Source organism: Argiope bruennichi, chromosome X2 (assembly GCF_947563725.1).
Source record: "Argiope bruennichi chromosome X2, qqArgBrue1.1, whole genome shotgun sequence".
Lineage (NCBI taxonomy): Eukaryota > Metazoa > Arthropoda > Arachnida > Araneae > Araneidae > Argiope > Argiope bruennichi.
The window spans coordinates 103,249,279-103,274,478 of NC_079163.1; the positions used below are offsets into that span (position 1 = coordinate 103,249,279).

The 25,200-nt window shown below is 28.8% G+C and overlaps 1 protein-coding gene across 2 annotated transcripts in view; it reads left to right on the forward strand.

Annotated features, from left to right (window-relative positions):
• Window positions 1–23,526, forward strand: part of LOC129959972 (multiple epidermal growth factor-like domains protein 6) — a 350,782-nt gene extending 327,256 nt beyond the window's left edge. The window contains exons 20-36 of one of the 2 annotated variants that reach the window (XM_056072919.1): window positions 1,357–1,482; window positions 2,247–2,375; window positions 2,459–2,587; window positions 5,291–5,419; window positions 6,951–7,205; window positions 8,997–9,125; window positions 10,305–10,433; window positions 13,017–13,145; window positions 14,755–14,883; window positions 15,500–15,628; window positions 15,972–16,100; window positions 16,464–16,589; window positions 16,677–16,805; window positions 17,167–17,295; window positions 18,073–18,198; window positions 21,036–21,170; window positions 22,166–23,526. In XM_056072919.1, coding sequence (XP_055928894.1) covers window positions 1,357–1,482; window positions 2,247–2,375; window positions 2,459–2,587; window positions 5,291–5,419; window positions 6,951–7,205; window positions 8,997–9,125; window positions 10,305–10,433; window positions 13,017–13,145; window positions 14,755–14,883; window positions 15,500–15,628; window positions 15,972–16,100; window positions 16,464–16,589; window positions 16,677–16,805; window positions 17,167–17,295; window positions 18,073–18,198; window positions 21,036–21,170; window positions 22,166–22,215 — 2,237 coding nt within the window. In that variant the 3' untranslated portion in view covers window positions 22,216–23,526. The remainder of the gene's footprint in view (window positions 1–1,356; window positions 1,483–2,246; window positions 2,376–2,458; window positions 2,588–5,290; window positions 5,420–6,950; window positions 7,206–8,996; window positions 9,126–10,304; window positions 10,434–13,016; window positions 13,146–14,754; window positions 14,884–15,499; window positions 15,629–15,971; window positions 16,101–16,463; window positions 16,590–16,676; window positions 16,806–17,166; window positions 17,296–18,072; window positions 18,199–21,035; window positions 21,171–22,165) is intronic. The other variant, XM_056072920.1, reaches the window with a different exon arrangement.
• The last annotated feature ends 1,674 nt before the right edge of the window (window positions 23,527–25,200 follow it).

Consider the following 25,200-nt stretch of genomic DNA (forward strand, 5'->3'; position numbering starts at 1 on the left):
CATTTAATTCTTGTTGATTGTGTTTTTGTTGTTGACATTTGTTGTGAAAGCTCAATGAAGAATGAGTGACACAAATATTTCTTATTACTAATCAAATATTCCCCAAAACACAATAATATTAAGTTTGTTATCTATAACATCAGACATGACTAACTTGAATCTATTATTACAATACAACATTAATGCATATTTAGGAGACTAATTCGACTAATTATACTAACACGAGTCTCTGTTATAGCATCAGAAAAGGAAAACTAATACCAGAAGTGAAAACAAGTTTATTTTTTTAATTTTGACAGTGTCCTCAAAAATGAATGTGAAGAAGTCACTTTGAAGGGCAGGGAACACAGGCCTTCGCCTGTGTTCCCTGACAAATAACGCATTCAATGAAAATCTGCTTTCTCAAACCCTGTACGTCAATACTGCATGTATTAATTTGAATATCTACAACTCTTTATGTTTGGATATTAATATATTTGATGTTTTTAACCAAACTATGAAGACGTAATGGATTTCACGTACCCTTAGATTGAAAATTCTTAGAAACCAAATTCTTAGCAAAATGCCCAAAAGAGATAACCGTCCATAATTAAATTTATAATCAAAATTCAAATAATATTTACACATATTTCATATTTATAAATATATTAACAGAGAAAATATTTCACTCATGGAAATCATCCATCACTTTAAGAACTACAAAACTATATACTCATAAACCATAAACTAATACCAACCTACCATAAACTAAAACTAAAACCAAAACTAATACTCATGACTTAGGTCAAACCATCTGTGCCAATTTAAATTTTGAATCCATTATGCATTTTGCTGGAGGAAAATGGACATGAGTCACAATACATTGTTAAACAGTACATCATTATTATCTTTATATGATTATGATTTCGCGTAAATGAATTCCATTATATGAGAAATTCTAACTTCTGAGAGTGTTTTATCGTTAATATGGCGTCCCAATACAATGAGAGACTAGGTACAGTTATGATTTGTCAATGATGTCACGTGTGCCGTCTGTATTGCCTACTGCATTGTACTTTTGAAAGTGTTTTATTGTTACGATGAAAATAAGAACCTCGAGATATTAGAAATTTTAAAGCATGGATTTTGATTCCTATGTTGAATATAAACATTTTTTATGACAATTTTCAAGAATAAAAAATAATTATTCGATAAATATACCGTACATGTCTCTGTGCTTTAAAAAATTTAAAATTTAGGATAAAATTTAGGGATAAAAATGTAGAGGTACGTAATAACCCCATTCCTAGAGGGAAATTCTTGCAATGGCAGTACTTTTTAAAATCTTTATTTCCACGAAATGAACTTTTATTCTAGTGTGCCCCGAGGGATATTATGGAACAAACTGTTTGAAAATCTGCTTGTGCGGGCTAAGAGAATGTGATGCTGCCACAGGAACATGCCTTTGCGATGCTGGAAAAACGGGACCATTGTGTAATCAAGGTATTTAGTTTCTCAGTTCATTAATTATATATTAAAAATTAAAACTAATTCGTATATTAAATAAATAAAAAGCTTAGTTGAATAATTTAAATCAATCTAGATAATGATAATCGTGTTAGTAGAATATTTAATATATTGTATGTTAGAGTATTAATTTCTTTCAAATAATAATGCATAATCATATTTTCAAATAAATACTGTTTTTTTTTTATTTGTTGCTTTATATCTTTTATCATATAAAAATAGGCTTCACTGATTAATTGCAGCAATCGCAAAAATGTATTTCGATAATTTAATGTGAGAATTTCTGATTTGTTGTAATTTTAAATAAAATATGTCATCGTATAGAATTTTTAGCAGTACGCTTTAAGATTTTATGTTCAATGTCAATAAATTTAATAAAAAGTTTTTAAAATACACTTTTATTGGTGTTAAATGTATATATATAATATAATTTTTAACTTTTAGGCTTTACTATTTATAGGAATTATAAATTATTAAATCTGGAAATAAATGTCATTCTCAGATAAATTACCAAGTGGCGCCACTACTTTAGAATCAAAATTTAAATTAATCAGTCGATTATCTGATTATTAAGTTCTGAATATATTAATGTAGTACATTGTTATCGAGAACACAAAGGTGCACAAAATTTCAAAACTCATACACATAAGCAAGTGAGGAGAAAAAGCATTACAAAATTCCCATATTTACCAGAATGAAACAAGTCAAGTTAAATACATATATCTAATATTCTTTTGCAGTGTGTCCTAAAGGAAAATTTGGTAAAAGCTGTTTGAAAAATTGTACCTGTGAAAATGGAGCTACATGTAACCCTAAAAATGGGAAATGTCACTGTCCACCAGGTTTCACTGGAAAATCTTGTGAGAAAAGTGCGTATAACTAACTTTTTTTTTAACTTGAATTGATAATTAATCTGACATTGATGTTATTTGCCATATTTTTTAATCATCAGAATGCCCACCTGAGACTTATGGTCAAGACTGCAAAAATCAGTGCTATTGTGAGAATGGAGCTACATGTGACAGAGTTAACGGCAGATGCCATTGTTCTGCTGGATGGACAGGAACTAAATGCCATCAACGTAAGAATTTCGGTTTTCTTTTCCTCATGAAATTAAAATAATTCATCACATTGTAGTTTTGGCACTCAGCAAAACACTGTAATATTTTTGTATTTGTTATGCAGTTTATCTTATGCATCCTTTACTATCAGTTATCTTGCCCCCTATGGCTATCATCGTTTACGACTCAATATTTTGTTGTAAAAATGTATTTTTTCTGTTCGGCTGATCTACTCTTATGCTTTATCTAAGAAATTTTTAATCATCATGTACATAAAATATTATAACAATATTCAAAAATGATTATTGTGAGAGAATTTCTTAAGGAAGCCAAGATTTCATTGTCTTGCAGTTATCATTTACTAAGACTGTACACTTAAGAATTAGGAAAAATTTGAGTAACTTTAAATCAATGGGAGTGGTCTCTCCGCTTTCGTACATACTCTCCAATAAAAGTCTTATCCTCCACCCTTGGTGAACAATGGTTAGGAAATATGGATCTTTAGCATGTCCCTAGCATGTTTACTGAACCTTTTTACTGGCCGATTGGCAGTTTTAGTGATAAGATAACAAATTTCATTGATTTAAGTTATTGGGTTAATGAATTATTGCATTTAGATGCATGTGAAAGTACAAATCGATAGTCGAATTTAGTTCAAATTTTGATATTAATTTACACTTTAGATGTTAAAACTGTGAACTAAATTTTATTTATCTAGCTCTTTTTATTTTATGGTTATCGTGTTAACTTACATGCGGAGAGGCGGAAAAGCAGATCATGGATTTATTTTAATAGATTTCGTTCAAAATTTTTTAATAATCTACAAATTAGGTCAGAATTCCATGTACTAAGTTTCAGTCATCTAGCACAAAGCGTTTTTGATTTATGATTTTTCCAGACATAATGCCAAAAATGTGTTTTACAAACTCAAGGAGGTCTCAAACGTGAAGATTCATCAAAATCTCGAGTTCGATGTTTTTGACGATTACAATACTTCCTTTATATTTCTTATACGAGAAAGTAAAAAGACATATTACTGGTTTGATCAGTTAATTTTTAGTATTTATAAATGTCAGAAACATGTATGACTGTACTGTAAGGTGGAACGAAAATGGCCTTATTATTTTATCGTCAGAGAGATAGCGTGAATACGAGATAAAATTAAAAAGATATTTGAAAGCATAAGTGCATGAAGAATTTAACTTAATATTAAACCACACACGCACTTGTTATTTTTATCTTTTCTTGTCTATTTGATGGATCTGGTTGGTTTACCTCTTTTTGTAAAGAACACTATTGATGTTGCTATTGTCGCCAATAATCGTTTCTACTACACTAGTATTTTTTCCCATTCTTGATAAAACTTAACTATTCTCTGTAGTTCTTTACTCTTTCTTGCTTCTAAGCTTTCTTGCTTGATAAGTTTTTATCAGTTGTGAAATTCCCTTGCTAGAAGTAACTGGAATAGAAGCTCTTGACTATATTTGTTCTATTATGGGAACTAAAATATCACATATTCCGCTTACAGAAGAATCCTATGAAGCAATTTTGAGGTTATGTCTTATATAACAGTAGCACTGGATTCTTAAGTAGTGAGTTCAACATCAAGTAAATCACTATTTTTTTTAAAAAATAGAACACTCCAATATTTGCCCTGTCTTCACTAATTTAGACTGAGCAATTTTTACTCGCAGCAAAGCACACAAGCGTACAAACTAACAAATCAGTTACCCAAAAGAGCGGAGATACCAACTCAACTGAACTCGTCAAAGTTACTGATTTGAAACCAGGCCTTCCTTGCCACCGGACGTAGACACCTTACCTCAATAACAGCCCCTCCGGTGATGACTCAGTGCCATGCCAGTGCAACAGTAAAACTGTTTTTATATTTCTATTCATATGACAACGCTTATTTAAAGGTTTTTATTCCATAATCGAGGCACGCAAAAATCCTGAAAAAGTTTCAAAAAGTGTGTTTTTATGAAACTTAACGACCTTGTGGCATTCAAGATGTATTCCAATATTTTTAATATTTTTTATTTATCTTATCTATACCAAAGGGCAACTTTTTCCCGCTATTCCAAATTAAAAATCAAAAGTTGATTGTTTCGTAAAAAAAACTTTAAAATGTATCAGAAATTTCAATTTTTTGAAACTTTAACATCTTTGCGGCACCTCAAGACCTACACCAATATTTTTCATATTTATAATTTATTTTATCTACACCAAAAGACAACTTTTCCGCACTATTTCAAATTAAAAATCAAAAATTGGTTCTTTTTCGTTCCACCCTACTCTGCAGCACTAGATTGTCACTGGAACATTTATTAAATTTGTGCGATTTTTCAGTTCATTTATTTTTATTCAAGAGATTAAAAGCCATTTTTATTTTAATACGCAAAAAAAAAATGCGCTGATAAAAATTTAAATTAAAAAAAATATCAGCCAAGTTTAATGCACAATGCTAATTTAAATCAGAGGGATGTGCTTTCCTGTTTAAATTATTCATTGCGTTTGGTATAGAATTTTTATTCATTTATTTATTTGCATAATTACCTAGACTATTTTATTTTATATTATTTTGTGATATACTTCATTGCATTTTCAGGAAAATCTTATCTAGTATATTAAAAGTAGTAGTTAAGTATATTTTGTGTTTCTCAGCACAAAATTAATATTCTTGTTTTATTATCAATATTTGAGAATACTTTGTATCTCTCTAGCATGCAGTCCTAGGAGTTATGGTCCTAACTGCCAAAAACAATGCGAATGCTTACATGGAGAAAAATGCGACAGATTTTCAGGCGAATGTATTTGTCTTCCTGGTTGGACTGGACCACTCTGCGATAAACGTAAGTTTAAAAAATTTTCGAAATTTGATCGTAATCAAATAGTAAGCAACCGTAATTTGAAAGATAATTTGTTACAAATGAAACGATCAGAATAGATTTTTTTAATCTTATCACATTTTGGCATCGAAGTAACCTTTAGTGTAGCTTAAAAACAAAACATTAATATAGAAAATGTAACCGAATCACACTCACCAATATTAGGACCTCTCAGAAGTATGCTCAGGTTGTTTGTTTTTGATTATTGAATTATTTATAAATGCCTAGAGCACATTAAAAATGAAGAATAATTAAATCTTTCTTACTTAATTTGCATATATTATTGAAAACTATAATATTAATAGCAAAAAAAAAATTTTCTTTGTAAAAGGACTCTTTTTCTCTATTATTCCCCTTGTATAAAAATTATAATTTGTTTTATACTTTTTTCGAGTGAAATTATACAAAACTGTTGAGAACCTATTATTGTATTGGTAAATTATATTATAAACTCAAACATATATTGTATAAATTTATATAACAGAAAAAGCATAATATAAATAACTAATGAGTGAAATAGTACTATTACATTCAAAAAGTTCAAGAATTTCTTAATTCATTTGCATTTAGAAATATGTATTTCTTTCCCCTTAGAACAATCTATAAGTAGTATGTGAATGAATAGTTAAAATAGGTTTTATCCAATTTGACTGAATAAAATGAATGCTTAGTGCTTACGAGTACAGGCATTCAGTGAGTGCTGCATCACGATAAAGTGCCGGCTCACAGGTTCCTCCAGTGTCGAATTGCCTGGCAAAATTCGCATTCTATAACTTCCACAACCAGCTTATTCCTTAACTTCACCTTATTTGACTTTTACCTTGGATGAAGAAATTTCTTAAAGGTCAACGATTCTCAGTTTTGAAGAAGCTCAGATTATGATAGGGGGGTAAAAGAGAAGGTAGGAAAAAGAAACTTGTCATCCGCATTTGAATATTTGTATAAACTTGGCAAAAACTGCATAATTGGGCAAGATAGTTACTTCAAAGAAAATACCAAATAATCAAGTTCTATCTGTATTCTTCCTTCTATAATAAAATAAGCTTCCAAACGTTTTGAATATTGTAATGTTTCTTATGCATTTCATTCAAATAATAATGATTGTATTACATTAAATTGAAGTGAGGATTGTTCCAGATGTAGAGTCAATTCTTAGTTCATGCTTATGTAGCATACATCAAATGTCATTTTAATTATGGAAATCATTGCACATCTTACTGGAAGAAAAAGAACATGTCATCTGAGGACATTAGTTGTTGGATCACATGCGCAGTTACGTTAGCCAAATAACTTAGAAGCCATAAAAATTGATTTCATTACATTCAGCAATCCTCGAACATTTTAGATGATTTAGTGTATCTTATAAATTTTTTATCCCATCTCCTAATCTTTCTCATAACAGATTTTGATTTCATACATCAGAATATTTTAGATTTTCTTTTGTTAATTCTTTTATATTTATCAATATTCCTAAGTTTTGCCTTCTTTTGTGAAGCTTGCCCTGCTGGCAAATATGGTAAAAACTGTCAACAATGCCAATGTGAAAATGGAGCGGCGTGTGATCATATCAGTGGAGCTTGCACTTGTGGACCTGGGTGGCGAGGAACATTTTGCGAGACGCCCTGCCCACCTGGATTCCATGGCATAGAATGTAACCAAAGCTGTGACTGTGGTCACGGTATAGATTGTCATCCAGAAACAGGTATATGCCGTTGTCCAAAAGGAAAGCATGGTGATAAGTGCTTGAAAAGTAAGTACTATAAAATAAAAATAAAAAAATATTTAAAAACATGATATTCTTATAGTATTCTAATTTAAAAATTTTTGATAATCCGAAATCACAATAATAATAGAATACATATTCCAGAGTCGCTGTATTTTTATCAGTTTTTGCTACTGTTTATCGAGAAGCAAATCTTCTAAAAAGGGATCATTATTAAATCACTTTGTTGAATTTTACTGCAAATGTGTTAATGCAGAAAAATAAAATCGGAACAAGAAGACAGACCCAAAAAATTCCTATATTTGTACGGTAAAAATGCGCCACCAAACATTTAGATATATATCTGGATCAATTCATTACTCATTTAACTTTCTGCTTTAACGCTTAATAATTTTTTTAAAACACACTGAGATTGATTAAATTATCTCAATTAACGTAAATCAAAAATAATTAATTATGTGCATCTAATTTTTGACATGTGTAGGAGCTAATCAGCCATACCTTTTGGAACATAGTCTAAATGTATAAATTCACAAAAACATTTGGCTAATTAAATCGTACTCTTATTTATTACTCATTTTATTAAAATGAACAGATTAACGCAACCTTAAATTATTAATGCATTGGGTGTATATATTGAAGTCCAAAAATAAGCTCAAATTTATTTGAATAAAAACAGTAATGGAATTTTTCTGATGTAGCATATTTAGATAGAAGCAATAGTTCTTAAAAACATTTATAAACAATCCTATAATAATAAATATTTTTTTAAAACTTAAAATAACTATTTTTTCGGTATATTAAAAAGAAAAAGGATTTTATCAAAACAATTGCAAAAGCATGAGGTACCAGGCACAAAGAAAGAAAACATTCATTATATAAAAATAAACTGCGTTATAAATTATCTAGATACTATTTTTATCGTTTAGTCTGATGCAGTATGGTCAGCATAAGGGCTCTTTGGGCAAAAAAAAAAATCAACCAAGCAAGCATTATAAATGACATTTATAATGCATTTTAATTTTTAATAAATGTCTTAATTTTTGATTAATGAAAAAAATTCTTATTATATTCATTGTATCCTGCTTTCTACATAATACTAATTAATTTTCAATAAAAATTATTTTTTCCTACTTTGTGCCATATAAATAAAAAGTGTATTTAAAAACTCTCTATTATTTTCTATTTGTTTGTCTAATCTATTTCATAATTCATAATTATAAATATTATGAAATGTAAAAATTAAGATTTCTCAGATTGATTACTAGATGACACTACCTGTATAAAAACAATATCTAATCAAATGAATAAATTAATTGATAATCCAATGATCTAAAAGGATCAAAATTTTGTAATTTCATTGGGGACAATTGATAATTGGGGATAATTGATAATCCAATGATCTAAAAGGATAAAAATTTTGTAATTTCATTGAGGACAAATAATTGTACAAAATTTCAAAACGCAGGAACACTAGAAAGGGAGTGAAAAATCAATTGCAAAACTTGGTATTTACAAAAATAGAACAAGTCAAGTAAACAGGTTTAGTAATGTTGTCAGTTGTAGTTAAGTCTAAAAAAAGCAAACTTAGGTTATGAACAATAATTTTTATGCAAGCCCCCCTCCAATTTTACTCGATTTATTCATAAATATAAATTTGGGGAAAGATTTTACTTTAGTTTCATCTACTGAATCAGACTCTCTCACTTTTCTGCCGCATCAAATAAGAAAAGAGTTTGCTCAATGACATATATCCTATGATGCCAAACTTTATTTTAGTTACTCATTTTCCAGTTTAAAATAGTGTTTGCTCTTTAGCTTGCCCACCCGGTACCTTTGGAAATTCGTGCCAAGAGCGTTGTTTGTGCCAGAATGGCGCGATTTGCGATCCTACTAACGGCACATGCCTTTGTCTTCCTGGGTGGCATGGTAATACATGCCAGTTGGGTGAGTGCGTTTGCATATAAATGCATGATGGCAAGGACTACCATCAATGGCCTTGATATCCAACCGTTAAAGCATGTGTTCGACGTCATTTTACTCAGGAAAGATTGCTAACATTTTTAACCAGTGTGTATTGGCATAGATGATGTTTTGATTTTAATTCCTCTTTTTTTGAATAACATTTTCTTTAAATAATTAGTAAAAAAAAAAATACTTATTGTAGTCTTTTGTAATTAGTTGCATGAGTGATAAAACCAATGTATGCTTTGTTAACGACAAGAACCAATTTGTTGTTCCTTAGAGAATACTCAAAAAATAAATCAGAACGTCAATGTAATTATATACTAATTCCTTCCTTTTATAATTTCTTTAAATAAAAAAATCATTATTTCCTTTTGTTATGAACTAAACATTAATGAAACATTAACGTGCAGTATGATTAACGTGCATTATATTCCACGATTTCGTCAAAATGAAAAGGAGTTTAGTTATTTTTTTAAAACTATTAACATAAAAATTCAATGCTTGGCTGTATGTATAACTGCAAAATTTGTATTCATACTTACATGCAATTTATGCAAAGTGACTACAATTTCACATTTCAAAGACATTAATTTTTGATGACTTTCCTAGGAGTAATATTGTACAATATTGTAAAATTTTTTATGCTCCGTGGGATACTTTAGTTTGCAAATACAGGAACAAGAAATTTAGGAAATGATGAAGGCTTGTTAAGGCTAAAAGAGGTTCCTTTAAGTGTGTTCCTTTTAAACAAAAAATATTATAGTCCCTTGTGTAAATTAATTTTCTGAACGTAAAAGGGCCAGTTGATTAGATATAAAATGACAATCTCAAATCAAATATTAATAATCATATGAAAAATCTGATTTAATTAGATTCAATCAATAGAAAAACGAGATAAAAACAATTCATTAAAGCATTAAAATCATTTAAAAGAGCTCTTAATCTTAATCGTAAAAATCCTTTTAATTGTCTCTTGCACATTTGCTACAAAATTATCTTACAGAATATCACTAAACAGAATCTTTTTTTTCAGTTAAAATTGATATTTGGAAAGTCAAACAATGAAAAGTGTGAAGATACTTCTTTTATATTTAAATCTGCAATCAAATTTCTGAAATGATAGTAATAGTAAAATATTTAATAAATATTTTCCGACAGCTTGTCCCAGTGGAACATACGGATTTGCTTGTGAAGGAGTTTGCCTTTGCCAGAACGATGCAACGTGTGATCTCAAAGATGGTCGCTGCAACTGCAAACCTGGTTATAGAGGGCAGTATTGTTCTAAAGGTAAGCAGCATAGTTTTAAATAGTTTTGTTTAAATAATAGCCTTCATTTATGGAATTGAGTGCCATTTTGAATCAAAAAATGTACACTAGGAATTACTTTCAGGATCCACTAAACCAGGGTTTTACTTTTCGCTAATAATAATATTTCGATTCCATTTTCATTCGAAAAAGTTTGTCTTAACCCCAACATTAATAAGGAAATAGAAATAACAGTGAAAACAAATTTAAAAAATGAAATGCTGATTAATGTAATTAAAAAAATAATTTTTAAATAACTACTCTGCAAATTTTAACAAAATTTTCTTAATCCTTTCTAAGGCCGTGGGAAGTATGCTTCCCACCAAATTTATCAATCTTTGTATGCAATTATGTAGGTTGGCATAAGTTCTGACAAATTTTTTTAGAAAGACAGACACTTAGATGCTTCAGTTCTTTATCTCACACAAAATAATGTGTCTTAGTTTGTCACTTAATTATTAATTAACCAAATTAATTAATTAATCAAATTAAATTTATCTAATAAGCTAAATGAATCCCTTTTCTTATTCTAATTTCAAGCCTAAAAATATTTTAACATAATATGAATAGAAAAAATGGCCCTTTAAAGGGTTAATTAAGGTGTGATGGTTAGCTTTTTTTTTTTTTACTTACAAATTTTCAAAAATTTGACAGACAACGTGAAAATTTTCCCAACTGTTTTAATGTGTAATGTAACTTCACTTGGAAGCTCAGAATAACACTAATGGCCTCTTGGGAATTAAATTTCATCTCCACAGATAAAAATGGACTTCGTAATGATAATAGCAAGACATTTTGCACAACGGGCAGAATAACTACGTCGCGCTCAAATATATAAAACAAATGTGCGCTATTTTTATTGGAAAGAATTTAGAAACATGTCTTTCCTCTACGAAGAAGAGCTATCACAAAATAATTTTTCAAAAATGACTATCATAAAAGCTTCTTGCACTTGCAGAATTCCTAATATTCCATATACATGGCATTAATACAATAAGTAAAAACCGTATATTTAGGTTACGCTTATATAAGCCATTTAGTAAAATTCATCTGTTACAGTCCTGGCTGTTTATTAAGACATCAGAATATGTTGGAATGTATTGCGCATAACTGGTCAGATATTTACTTTGTAAAAAGATTTCTGTTAATTTATAGATAATTGAGTCATTTTTGTGCGCGCCGGTTTGATTTTGAAATATATTGTCCGAGGAAAAGGGCCGTGACAACAGGTCATAGCATAAAAAAATAAAACGTACAACTAAATGAAGTGCCGTTGTATATACGAATAAAACAAAATGTACGAATTTTTGCAGACATTTCTTATGCATATTAATCATTTGAGTCTCACCTAGCGCAATCGCGCTGTTATAGTTACATGTCGAGACGAATCTCCACGTTTAATTTTATTGGATAAATGCAAATGCTTCTGAATCCTGCCTAAGAAATGTAAAAACGTCTTGAAAGACGGAAGGTGTGATTACTGTGTGTTTTGGAAAATCAAAAGGAATCGCTACATTTCACTTAAATGTATAAATTTGATTAAAACTGAATTCTTCCGGGGATTTGAAACAAAGGATTTTAAAGACAAAGGTCAAAATCGCATGCCTCGGTATTTTGCAATACAAATTAATCAATTGTATTGCAAATCAATCAATTACTTAGAGCAAACACTTCGCCATACAATAAAATAAGCCCTATCGTCCAGTTTAGAATTTTTGGGCGATATTTTCAGAATATTCTTAGCTACTCAAATATTAGAATATCCGGAATGAACATTTTTATTTAAACTATAGTAAAATGATACAAATGAAACTGTTCAATTCCTGAATGACAATCTTTTATAAATAATTCATAGATTGAAATTACTCGCATTTAATGTTAGTAACTATTTTTTCTACATTTTTCTAGAATGACACATTGCAATCTTTATATGCCAGGAGATTGTACTGGATTCCCATAAATTAGTATGCAATTTAAAATTATTGTAACTTTGTAAATATATTTGTTATAAAGAATTCGTAAAATGGATTAGGAAACTTAATGTGTCTCATTCTTTTAGTTATTCTGATTTTAGAATTTTAACTAAAAAAATACTTATTTTTTAGAATCTTAGATGATTCACGGCTAAATCGGAAGCGAAAATAAATTGTATTCTTTAACTGAACTTCTGTTGCTGTCTAAAGGCGTTTTAAATCCCACTATATAAAGAATACCTCCTATAAGAATTTTATATATATTTAAATGGACTTAAGATACGTGGTTTTTCTTTATCCATTTGTCAATAGTAATATTTTATAATCTTTTTTTTTTTCAATTAAAGTTTAAAAAATAAAATTTCTAAAGATAAAAATAGGCTGCATAAAACTTTGTAACAATTTTTACAAATTTTTATTATCATAAATCTTCAAAGTTACAATTATTTTAGTTTGCACACAAACTTTATGGAAATTCTGTTGTACATCTGAGCTTTTTGCTAACGAATGAAATTACCATTTTGACTTGAAAAAAATGTATTTGTAATTCAAGCAGTGTTTGCACATAATTTAAATTATGCTTTTTATTTAGTTTGTGGTGAGGGTTTGTTTGGTAAAGATTGCTCTCACATATGTTCGTGTGGAAAAGACAAGCCTTGTCATCATGTTACAGGAAAATGTTCTTGTCCTCCTGGAAAAATTGGAAAAGGCTGCGAACAAAGTAAGTCAAAAGCACTCTGATGTAATTTGTTTTTTAACTTTTAATTTGCTTGCTGCTTTTTATTCCGCATATTTTATTCAAATTATGTTATATGTATGAGTGATGTTATTTGTTTGATGCGCTCAAAGTAGGTGTAAAAGGTAACTTCAGTGCAAAAGATATTGCGATTATCTTTTCATTAACTATCTTTGTCTTAAAAATATTTTTAAACTGTTTTCAAGCGAAATTATTACTAAATATATCAATAGTATAATGGTTATATTAAATATGCTTTATTTTTTGATGCATATAATATTAAAAAATAAAAAGCTTATAATAGCAAAAAATAAACTTGAAATTCTTAGTATTTATAATAAATTTTATTATTTCTTGTTCTCTGCGAGTGTATTTTCCCTTTATAAGTTATCTAAACGATATTAAGTTTGTAAATCATTCTATTGACCTAGCTATGAAACATCTTCAAACAACCTTATCTTAATAGAATATGTTACAGAGCTTTTATTTCTAAAATCGTTTTTTTTCCCCTAAAATGTAAATATAGCATAACTAAATGTTTAAACTTAATTAAATGTAAAAGCACTTCGTTCAAAAAGCATGTATTTGAATTTCAACAAACATCATGGCACAACTGAACGTGCAATCTAACAAGTTGGCTACCTTGAGATTCACCGGTGAATTAATGCAGTAGATGTTTCTTTTATTAATGGAATCTGAGATATCTATTGTATGAAATGAATACATCATTATGAAATGCAACGGAAAAGCTGCCTTTTTTTCATAGTCTTTTTAACATTGATAGCAAATAGGTTATTAAAAAGTAGGAAACAAAATTATATAAATTTTTGATTAAGAACAATTTTAAAAACAATTGTTCCTGAAGAAGAATTTGATTTAAATATTAATTTGAATAACGAAATTTTTTGAAATTTTTGTTATTTCTTTATTTATGCTTTCCTCATTAGTCTTTAGGAGATTGAAAAGTGTTAAATTTGTAATAATTTTATGTGAAAAAAGTTGAGCTGTATATTTTTTATAAGCACTCATATATTTCATAAATCTCGTGCAATGGTATATACATCGCGCAATTTCATTAAAGTAACAAATGTGATGGAACCAATTCATGTTCTTGTGACCCACCAAATACGCGGAGCCATTTTAATTTTGGAATACATTACTTAATGTGCAGGAAGTAAAAGAATGACACCATAACTTAATGTAATATAATGTACATTAACACCTGTCGTCGAGATAATTGATTACATTCAATTTAACAATCATTTTAATTTTCCTTTTTGTCAAAGAGTCATTTCCTTTAGGCATCAATGATTTTTTTTATTATTGTGTTCAAATTTAAATCATTATTTGGGCTGATAGCAAGGATCATCATCATTTAGGTCTATAATAAAATTAACATCACATAACGTAGTGCGGATTCCAGTATTCCATTCTATAATTGAAAAATGTCAATGAAAATACATCCATTTTTTTAAAATTCTGGTATGAGTAACAAGAAGATATAACACGCATTTTTGCTTCAATGGATAATAATAATCACAATATAAACTTTGAATCTTGCTGTGTTATCTATTTTTCACTATCTGTCTTATAGATTGTCCTGAAGGAAAATTTGGACCTGATTGCAAAGAAAACTGCAGTTGCCTTCCAAACCAGTTGTGTGATCCAGCCAATGGTCAATGTTTCTGTAAATCAGGATTCCAAGGCCCTAGCTGTGACAAAAGTATATAAAAAAAGCTCCGATATATTTTATAATATTTGAAAATCTACAATGATTTATATTCATTTTTTTTCCTTAAAAATATTAATTTCATTATTACTGCTCAAGTCATTACTATTTTTAGAAAATATGAAGAGAAAATTATATTCAATAAATTTAACATACGTGCAGTTTTTTAATCCCTATTTAGTTTATCTTTTCATTTCTCTTATATGAAGTATATGTTTAAATGATTGATAAAACCTTTAAGCAATCAGTTTCTTCAAAACTTCTAAAAAAAACCCACACTAAGTGATTATCTATAGTCAAGCAATATTAATTTTACTAAATATTTTTTGTGCAAAGCGCAAAATGTATGAATATGGGAACTATTTGCTCTGATAAAATGTACTGATAATTTCTATCGCATTAAGTCTGATTTCATATTTCATCTTATATTATTGAATATATCTAATAACTGTTTTCCTTGAAATTTTAAATACAGCATTCATTGTGGTTTGAATGAAATAATATTTTTCAACTAAATAGGAATCTTTCTTAAAAATTTTATTCTAGTTATAATTATTATAGGATCGTCTTTCAAATAAATTTTAAATAATTAAATATAAAATTTTTACAGTATGCCCGGAAGGTACTTTTGGAATTGGTTGCTCAGATCACTGCAATTGTGAACATGGATCTAGCTGTGACCCATTGACTGGGGAATGTATTTGCAAACCTGGATTTACTGGGCCAACTTGCGAGCAGGGTAAGTTTGGTTTATAATCCTGAAAACAGCCTTGTTTTTTCAAAGGGAACTATGAAAACAACCACGATTACAAAAAATCTTAATTGTGCCTTTTTTATTTCGCTAGGAAAAGATTTGAAAGAAAATAACATATCTTATATGAATTTTCTCAGAAAAATTTGCTGGTTTTAATTTTAAACGGTTATATATTTTTTTTCATTTGATGAATGTCTGCTTTATATTTGCCTTCTGTTGTATTTTGACAAATAAATTACCTTTGACTTCCGTTCACAATATAGCATTGTCTTAGTGTTATAAATCATAGTTAAAAATTAACTCGGAAAAAAATGCTGTATTTTTTTAGAATGCCCTGCAGGATACCATGGCGATCAATGTCTCAAAACATGTCATTGCCAAAATGGAGCATCTTGCGATCCATCAACTGGACAGTGCATTTGCCCCCCAGGATTAACAGGAAAATATTGCGAAGAAGGTTCGTTCAATCGTAAAATTTATCTTTTCACTTGTTTAAAATATCTAAACTTCGAATAACTCTCTGATTCAATTCTTATTTATTTAAATTTAATTCTTCTTGAAATTTAATATTTTAACTTCATATGTTGAAAATTATTCGTTTGGTGTGACTACTGCCTGAATTCTTTTAATTAACTAAGAGTTAGTAACTCGGCAAATATATATATATATATATATATATATATATATATATATAATATAATTTTTATCCATGAAATTCTCACATTTACGTTGCTAGAGATGTTGAAAATGCATATTATTATAATCTAGACACTTTTAAACATTAAATGAATGTTTTAATAAATACCTAATGTCTTTTCAGCTTGTCCAGTAGGAAAATTTGGCAAAGATTGCAAAGAAGAATGCAGTTGTGAGAATCACAAATGTGACCCCAAAACCGGTACATGCCTCTGCCCTCCTGGTACAACAGGCTTAGAATGTGCAGAAGGTAGGTCATAAATATTCCAATAAAGTATGAGCTTAAAGAAAGTCACGAAACAAATTTTAAGAAATTCTGTCTTTTTCATTTATGTAGGCTGCCCTCATGGTTTCTTCGGACCAAATTGCCAGTTAGAATGCCAATGTAAACAAAATGCTTCTTGTGATCCTGTAACAGGTTGCTGCCATTGCCCAAACGGATTTGTTGGCACACTTTGCGAATATGGTATATATTTTTATGGCATTTTGAAACTTACTTAATTAAATGAAGTAATTCACTCCTGATGGCTAAAGAAAAAAAAATTATATTCGAATTTTTACTGGTAGACTTTCAAATCAGATATTTCATTCTCAAAGATGTTATTAATTTGCTATTTTAAGTTGCATAGTTAGAATTAAATGTATTAAACTTTTTTTTATTGTTGTGTAAATATTTAGATGTATCACTTAGGAACTTTATTTTTTGAACCCTAATATAACCCTAATTTTGAACCCATGTTGTGATATTTTATTCATTTAAAACTATTTTTCTGGTCTTCTATAAAATGTTATTACTTATTTCTGAAAATCCGATTTTTTTTTACCAGAATGCCCAGCTGGATGGTATGGAAAGTCATGCTTACAACAGTGCGAATGCATGGGTACTGCGATATGTAATCCAGTAACAGGAGTGTGTACATGCCCAGCTGGTCAACACGGCACTAAATGTGAAAAAAGTATGTATCAAAGCAATTATAATTTTTATAAAATTAGAAAGGGAGAAAAAAAAAGAAGAGAGTTTTACTCTAGAGAGAAGTAAACTAAAAGTAGCAAAAGAAATTGATGCTTTTATTTTTAGAATGCATTTTGGAACTTTCTTTGAATCTAATCGAAATCAAGGCTTATTTCTATGATTAGTAAAAAAAATTGCTATTAATTTGTATTGAAAGATAAATATTTCCAGCAGAATTTGAAAGGATGCATCGGTTGAAATCACTTTTAGTGAAGAGTTTTGTTTTCTGCATCCACTTCTGATTATTTTCAGCTGAGATCAGAAGACATTAATATAAATCTTAATTCATCAACTTATCTAAAATAATTTTAACTTATTTTACACTAAAGCGCCCTGTAATGTATCGATATCTGATATAAAAATTATTTTATTATATATAATTTTTTTTTTCTTTAGAAAAATTGCAGGCATAAATAATGCTTCTAGTTTAACCGGCCTTGAACAAACCGTTTTGTTAAAAAAAAAAATTAATCAGAAAAAAAAAGTTTTTTTTAGCTAATTATAGATTATTTTAGTAATAATTTTTAATGCTTCTCAATTTAGTGTGCATCTTAAAAATTTGAATATTCACTAATTTATATTTAAGTTTTTACTGGGAATGTTTATTTTTCTGTTCTGAAAATTCTTTTAATTTTTCGTAAATAAAATTATATCCATTTAACTAAAATATATTTGACTTTTTAGTGAACTTTTTTTTTGTTTAAGAACTTTATTATTTTAGCTTGTGTACAAGGTTTCTACGGACATGGTTGTCAGGAAGAGTGCAACTGCGGTAGTCACTCTTGTGACCCAGCTACTGGCGAGTGCCACTGTCCGCCTGGATTTACTGGCCCTCAGTGTAAAGAAAGTAAGGCAGTTTTATCCTTACTCATTTAATTATAATCAGTGGCATGCCTACATAAAAAGGCGACACCCTTATTTTTTTTATTATTTTTTTTTTTTAATTTTTTTGCCAAGGAGGGCAAACATTGAATATGTAATTAAATCTATATAATAATATTTAATATTTTGTAATTGAAATGATTTAAACATTATAAATAACTACACTTTCTCTATAAAATGTATCATAGTCTTTCAATATAAAATGTATCATAAGAATATTTTTTTAAATGTTAGGAAAACAAATTTTATAATATCAGTTCTTAAGTTTTATGCTAAATTTACATAGAGAATATTCTCCATTTTAATTTTAATAAGGCCCAAATAAAAAAAAATCCAATAGTTGTTAATTTGGAATTTTCAAAATATTAACCATTAAATACAAATAAAAAATGATTTCTATTTATTTCATACTTTATATATATAATATAAAATTGTGTGTGAGTGCGCGTGCGTTTGCGCGCAAATCTGTTTATCCATTGAAAAAGAATATGTACGAAAATAATAATGAAAAGTTACATTTATTAATTTTTGCTCTACATCTTAAGATAAATTCCTGGTTATCACCTATAAAATCATTCAAAAATCTTGGTAATTAATTAATAAAGTTAATATCCATAATAATATGCAAACTTATTTCACGCATATCGGTAAATTTATCTATTAAAATTCACAATTAACAACGTTTAATAATATATCTAGTATCCTGGGACAAAGTTGAAATGCGTTGCATGAAATAAAAAAGGTATCAAATTACACAAAAACTCTTCAGTGAATTAAAAATTAACGCATTATTAATTTATATATGATATGTAAAATTATTTCAATAAAAATTATTTATATACACATAAAAAGGGATACATTACTTCAGACAAATTTCGAAGGCTTTAATTATCGGAAATATTATAAATTCGCCTTCCTCGTTTTTTTCTTCGTGGAAGAGTTTATGATTTCGTTGAAATCAATTCATACTCATAAGAACTAAGTCAGAGTTGCGGGTTCTCCTCCCCTTCATCTACTAAAGTTGCGTAAACAAAAATATAAGCTTTAATTAGCTAAAAGATCTTTCACAGCTTGCATTTCATATAGCTATCGTCAAAAGTATCAGTAGAGCTGCCTCACATAGTTTCAAAGTAAAGAAATAAATTTCCGATTGATATTTGGATATTTATATCCACACCATCTTTTATCATAGCACAGATTTTTGTTGCTTATAATTTCCATGATAGGTCCTTCTGTATTTATAAAATTTCTTTCCAGTTTTTCGCATTCAAAAGTATTTGCCCACATTCCAAAAGATTAGTCGTTCAAAATAGTGATTTTTTGCTGATTAATAGATTTTCAATAATGAATGAAAATAAACGTGATCCTTCAGGCGTATTTATGTCAACTCTGGCACCGCGGTCCCGATCCCTATCATTTTATGACACTCCAAATAAGAAATGCTGGGAAATTTATTTTTATTATGAGTTATGTCCATTCATTATTTTACCTTGAACTATACATCTCGGTTATATCAATCATAAATAAACTTCCTGATATTTATGATTCGTTTTTCAGGAAAGTAATTTCCTGTAATCAGTTTCACTCAATGTTTGAAATATTTTATGTTTTAGAAGTATTTTGAAAATTTTACTCAAATATTTGACAAGCGACTCATTTTTGAAATATATAAAACTTTTATTGAAAGATTTTGAAATTTATATAATCTTTAGTTATGATGGCGAGTGTTCGTTGCTTTTGCAGGAATCAAAAAGCAAAGCTATTTCTTTTCACATAAATCCAAAAAATTTAAAATCTCTATTCTTTGCTTTTCAAGCAAAACAAAAAAGATATCTGAATATTGTTATAATTTATTCTGTTTAACACATAAATAAAAATTAGCTCTAAGCCATAAGCTAATAACCATAAGTCCTTATTCGTAATTAGGGAAGCCCGTTGTCCATGAAAGCTTTTAATTTTCTCACATTTTGTTGAAGTCATTTTATTTTTTCCTTTTCTTGGGAGTATGAATTTATTTGAAAATTTTCTTTTAAATACAATGAATTGATTCCTTAATTTGTCGCCCAGAGCACGTGCTCTGAGAGTACCAGCCTAGTTACGCCACTGATTACAATTTGATACTTCACCAATTGTATACAATATTATCAAAACTTAAAAAGTTAAAAATGTATTCTCATGAAAAAGTTCCACTTTAAAAAAAAATTGTTGACAATTATTGAAATACATAAATACAGATTTATGTTTTTTGAATGCCCACAATTTTTAAGGAAAAATGAATTACATTAGTTACATTAAACATTTTTAACTCCTGCTTCGAATTACTCAACAATGAAAAATCAACCACTTCCATTCTACAAAAAATACCAACAAAATGGCAAAAGATTCAAACTAATATTTCTCGAAAATCTATCAATAACTTAGCGCTGTGTGTGTCTAATTGCTTAATTATTCATGCTTCCCTAATTTTAAAATCTCTGAAGGCCATACAAAAACCTAGCTAGTGAATAGATCATCATCTTTTGATGAATTAAAAAACCTATATGAGTTATAAATGAAATTTCTGCCCAAATTACAAAATGAATTTTCCTTGTTGTTTCAAGGAGAAAAAGACAATCTTTTTAATATGCATTATCACAAATGCTCCTTTTTTTTTCGGGGGGGGGGGGAGCAAGAGCTTCAGAAATATTTCTTGCTTTTTATTGTGCATTTCAGATTAATTTTTCTGTTTCATAAGAGTAACATATTTTATGATAATTATGCATGAAAGCACAAATAATTTCCTCATGAAATATCATTTTTAAGTGTGTCGTGATGGTAAATATGGACCGGGATGTCAACAACGCTGCCAGTGCCAACATGGGGGAACGTGTAATCCTACCACTGGTAAATGCACATGTCGTCCAGGGTGGATTGGATCAACATGTGACATGTCAAACGGTAAGTTTCTTTATTATTATTATTATTAAAGTTAAATAAATCCTTTACTTAAAATAAGTTACTTATTTTAAGCACAATGTTTTATTATTGACGGATATATTGGGAAATTTTTAAAAATTTTTTATCAAATGCAAAGATGAATATGAATAGATGTTATGAATACCTAAATTGCTTCTTTTTAACCACAAGATAATATTTAGGGTTTTTTTAAAAATTTAATTTAAGAGCGAATTATATCAGAATAACGGAATGGATTTGCTTAGAATGATTTTACAATCTATACCTGAATGTATATGAAGCAAGTTTTATTAATATTGCCCGCCTTACAGTATATGAATATAATAAAAAAGAATGAGTGACTCATTTCATTCCGGAATCGATATTTTTTTATGATTTGGCTGCGATTGAATCCGATTTATGCTTGCACATCATAGATGATTTGTATATAGGGTCAATTCCTTTTCTCAAGAAGATACACATTTGAATTGTGCATTTTTTTGTAGCATGCATTTTGTGCTTAGAATTGCGCAATATATTTTTGTGTGTATCCAACATAATTATGCTCAATGTGTTACAAAAAATATTATCATTTCACACATCAGGCAATACAGTTCAATAGACACTGTATTGTTTAAGCACCCATATTTCTGTAATTCAAAAATGATCCCAAGAATATAAAGATTTGGTAGTAGCAGAAATTCAAGCTTAATTGTTCGTTATCTGTGGATTTGAAAAATTCTTTTATCTTTCTTCAGATCTTCATTTTTTATTTAATAACCTTAGTTAATTTATGAAACATGTTTAAATGCATTAAACATGCATTTTGTTCAAATTTTGTAGTTTAAAAAAGTACTATGCTAATAAGTGAACTTAAGTTTATTATTTATTGTGATTAATTTGGCATGAATTTAAATTCAAATGCAAATGGGGAATAATTGAATTTGAAAACGTAATAACATATTCTTTCAAATTCAATTTTTTCTTTTTCAATCTAGGGTCCATTTTTGGAAATGATGACGATGAAACTGCCAATGGTATCAGTTAACCCATGAGCTTATGAAACATTTTGAAAAGGACATTATCTAGTTCAAGTCATCACGAAGCACTTGCGTTGAGCTGTATTACTGGCCTTGTGCCATAAGACAATTCAACTTATAGATCATATTTCTCAGGAAAATGAAAATTATCCTCTATAGAAACAATTCAAAATTTCATAGAAAGCAATCACACATTTTTGTGATTCAATAGCATTTGAAGCACGAAAATACTTTTTTTTTCTTTGTATATTACCGCATGTATCTACTTGTTATGTCAAACAGTCAAGATTTCATTTACGAATTGAATTCTGTTTCATTTTTTTTTCATTCACGATACTAAATACATTTTGAAAAAAAAAAAAAAAAAAATCTTGCGAATTTCTGCTTTTAAGCAAAATTTCTGATGTATGAAAATCATTATCATATATTACTTTGGTTGCAAAATTTCGTCTTATGCATTAATTTGTTCTTTTGAATTTTTTCAAATTAAGCAAATATGTGATAACACACATGATCATATTTTTTATTCCAAGATTATACCTTTTTATAGTGATATCGATTGCGCGTAGGTAATTAAACTTTGCTATTTTGTAATTTACACAGAAACAGCATATGGTTTTCGTAGTAACATAATTGATAAGAAATTTTTTTCATTGTTTATTTTTTTCTTTCGAACAAAAAACATTTTTTTTAAAATTCAGAATTCAATAAATTGGTTATTTGGAGTCGTGACTGTACAGTTTCTTCTGTTTATCAGCTCATGTTTAAATTTTTGACAAAATGAAAAGTGCCATTTATGTTTTTTATGTATCTAAATTATACTTAGTTAGTTTGTGCTCATGTGATGTGTACAGAATGTATGTTATTTTGATTCGTAAATTCAATCAATATTTCTGAGGGAAGCAATTAAAATGTGCGTAATATTTGTATATTTATTTCTGCTATTAACTGCTAATTGAAATTCGTGAACATTGATTAATGAGCTGAAAGCAATACCATACAGGGTGAAATAAAAAAAATATTATCCAAATCACGTAGATTTTGTTCATTTATATAAATGACAAAAACCATATGTTCAATGAAAATGTCAGCTTTAGGGAAGTCAACTTTTCATATTGCTGTAGCAGTTTGACATCCTCATCATGCAATGCTCTTTCACACGTTGTGCCATTACAATTTCCAATTTCTACGAGTAAATTGACAGCAATATAGTTAGTTTCACTGCACATACGTTCCTAGCACTTGCAGACCACATTTGCGAATGTAAGTCCATGATTGTCATTGGTTGAATTCATTCAAAAATAAATATCAGTTCTTCAGTAGTGTTACCCTCAATCCTATATTTATTGATAATATTTTCAAATGTTTCCAATATTCCCAATGGTCCGAAGGTTTGTTTATTTCCTTCTGTATTATTTCGTTTTCATTTGCATTCACATTCTGTGCCTTCTTAGCATTTGCAACCCCATAATTTCTTTCTTTCTCTTTGCCTTTACAAGGAATGCACGGTCTTTTATCTTTAGGGCGATTTCCCCCTATTTTCATTTATCCGTTTTGTGGCCATTTGTATTTTGCTATCCGTCTGCATTGACGGTTCAATTATCTCATTTGAATCAGAATCCAATGATTTTTTTAAAATCTTTGTATGTCAGTCCTTTAAAAACTTTAATTTGAGTTGGTGTATCGGGAATTATCATTTCCGTTCTTTTTGGCAAGTAAAACAAACTCTCAACCTCAGTTAAAATATCACTATCATCTGCATAGTTTTCTCTGTCAATCTTGTTTTTGTCTAATCCCATTTTTTTTCACAAAGTCTAAATTTTTAGTGCAATAGAAAGAAAAACTTTAACAAGTTTTAAACGAAATATTTGGAAAGCTTTTCCAATTTTAAATTTGAATTATTATAAACATATTACATAAACTGTCCAAATAAAATCTCAATCAATTTTTTTAGCATAAAACTATCTAAAGAATAACAAGAATTTCTTCTACTTAGATGCACCAATGAGAACTAAAAATTCCGAAACATTTTGTTGTCAACTAATATTTAACGCATTTATGGACACTTTACATCAACTGGAATTTAAAATTGTCAAAAAATCGCAAAATAAGAGTCTGCATAATAAAGAAATCTTTGGATACAGTAGGACAATATCCGAGTCCTGCAAATAGCTCATGCACTGAACGCAGATATCGATAACAGTTTCTCAAATGGTAAACACACAACAAAATGGCTACCCAAACAAGTGGGCGTTTCTGCCACAACTACACTTCAGAAAATCAAAAACTTCTAAGATACTAAAGAATTTTCAAATAAAATTCAAAAACCTGTAACTCCAAGGTTTCAGCTACACTTGACCATCACATTCAACAGAAATCATCCATCATTTTTTATTTAATAGCCATATTTTGAAGAGCACAAAAAAATATCAAGTACACCGACCACTACGAATAGGAATCCCCAGCAGACGGCTATCATTCTGATAGTATACGCATATATATGTGAAGGTATTGCAACATAGATTGTACAGAAATAATCGGCGGAAAAAATATATAATGATTGTTGTCATACAAGCCAATCGCATTTCTCATTATTCAAACTTCGAAAAGTTGGTATGCTAGATTATTAAATTACTCCTCTAGAAATCCTTGACAAATTAATTTTTGCGTTGGAAACAAACTCGATAGTGACATTTTACATTACTTCTTTTTTCTCCCCATATAATTTCCCTTCAAAGAATAGCATTTAAAATTGTTCTTTAGCGAAAATTCTCCCATATTTAACTGAAAGCGTCTGTACAGAAATTCCACATGAATATACAACCTTAAAAGGAACATCATTTGGTTTAAAAATAAACAGATAGTTCCACTGTTTGGAAGGATCAGGACATCTACACTGGTTAATTATAAAAGTAGGCGAAAATATTGAATACGATTTGCTGCGGAAATTTTAATCTGCAATTTCACCTGGGAAATAGTATACACATGCAAGA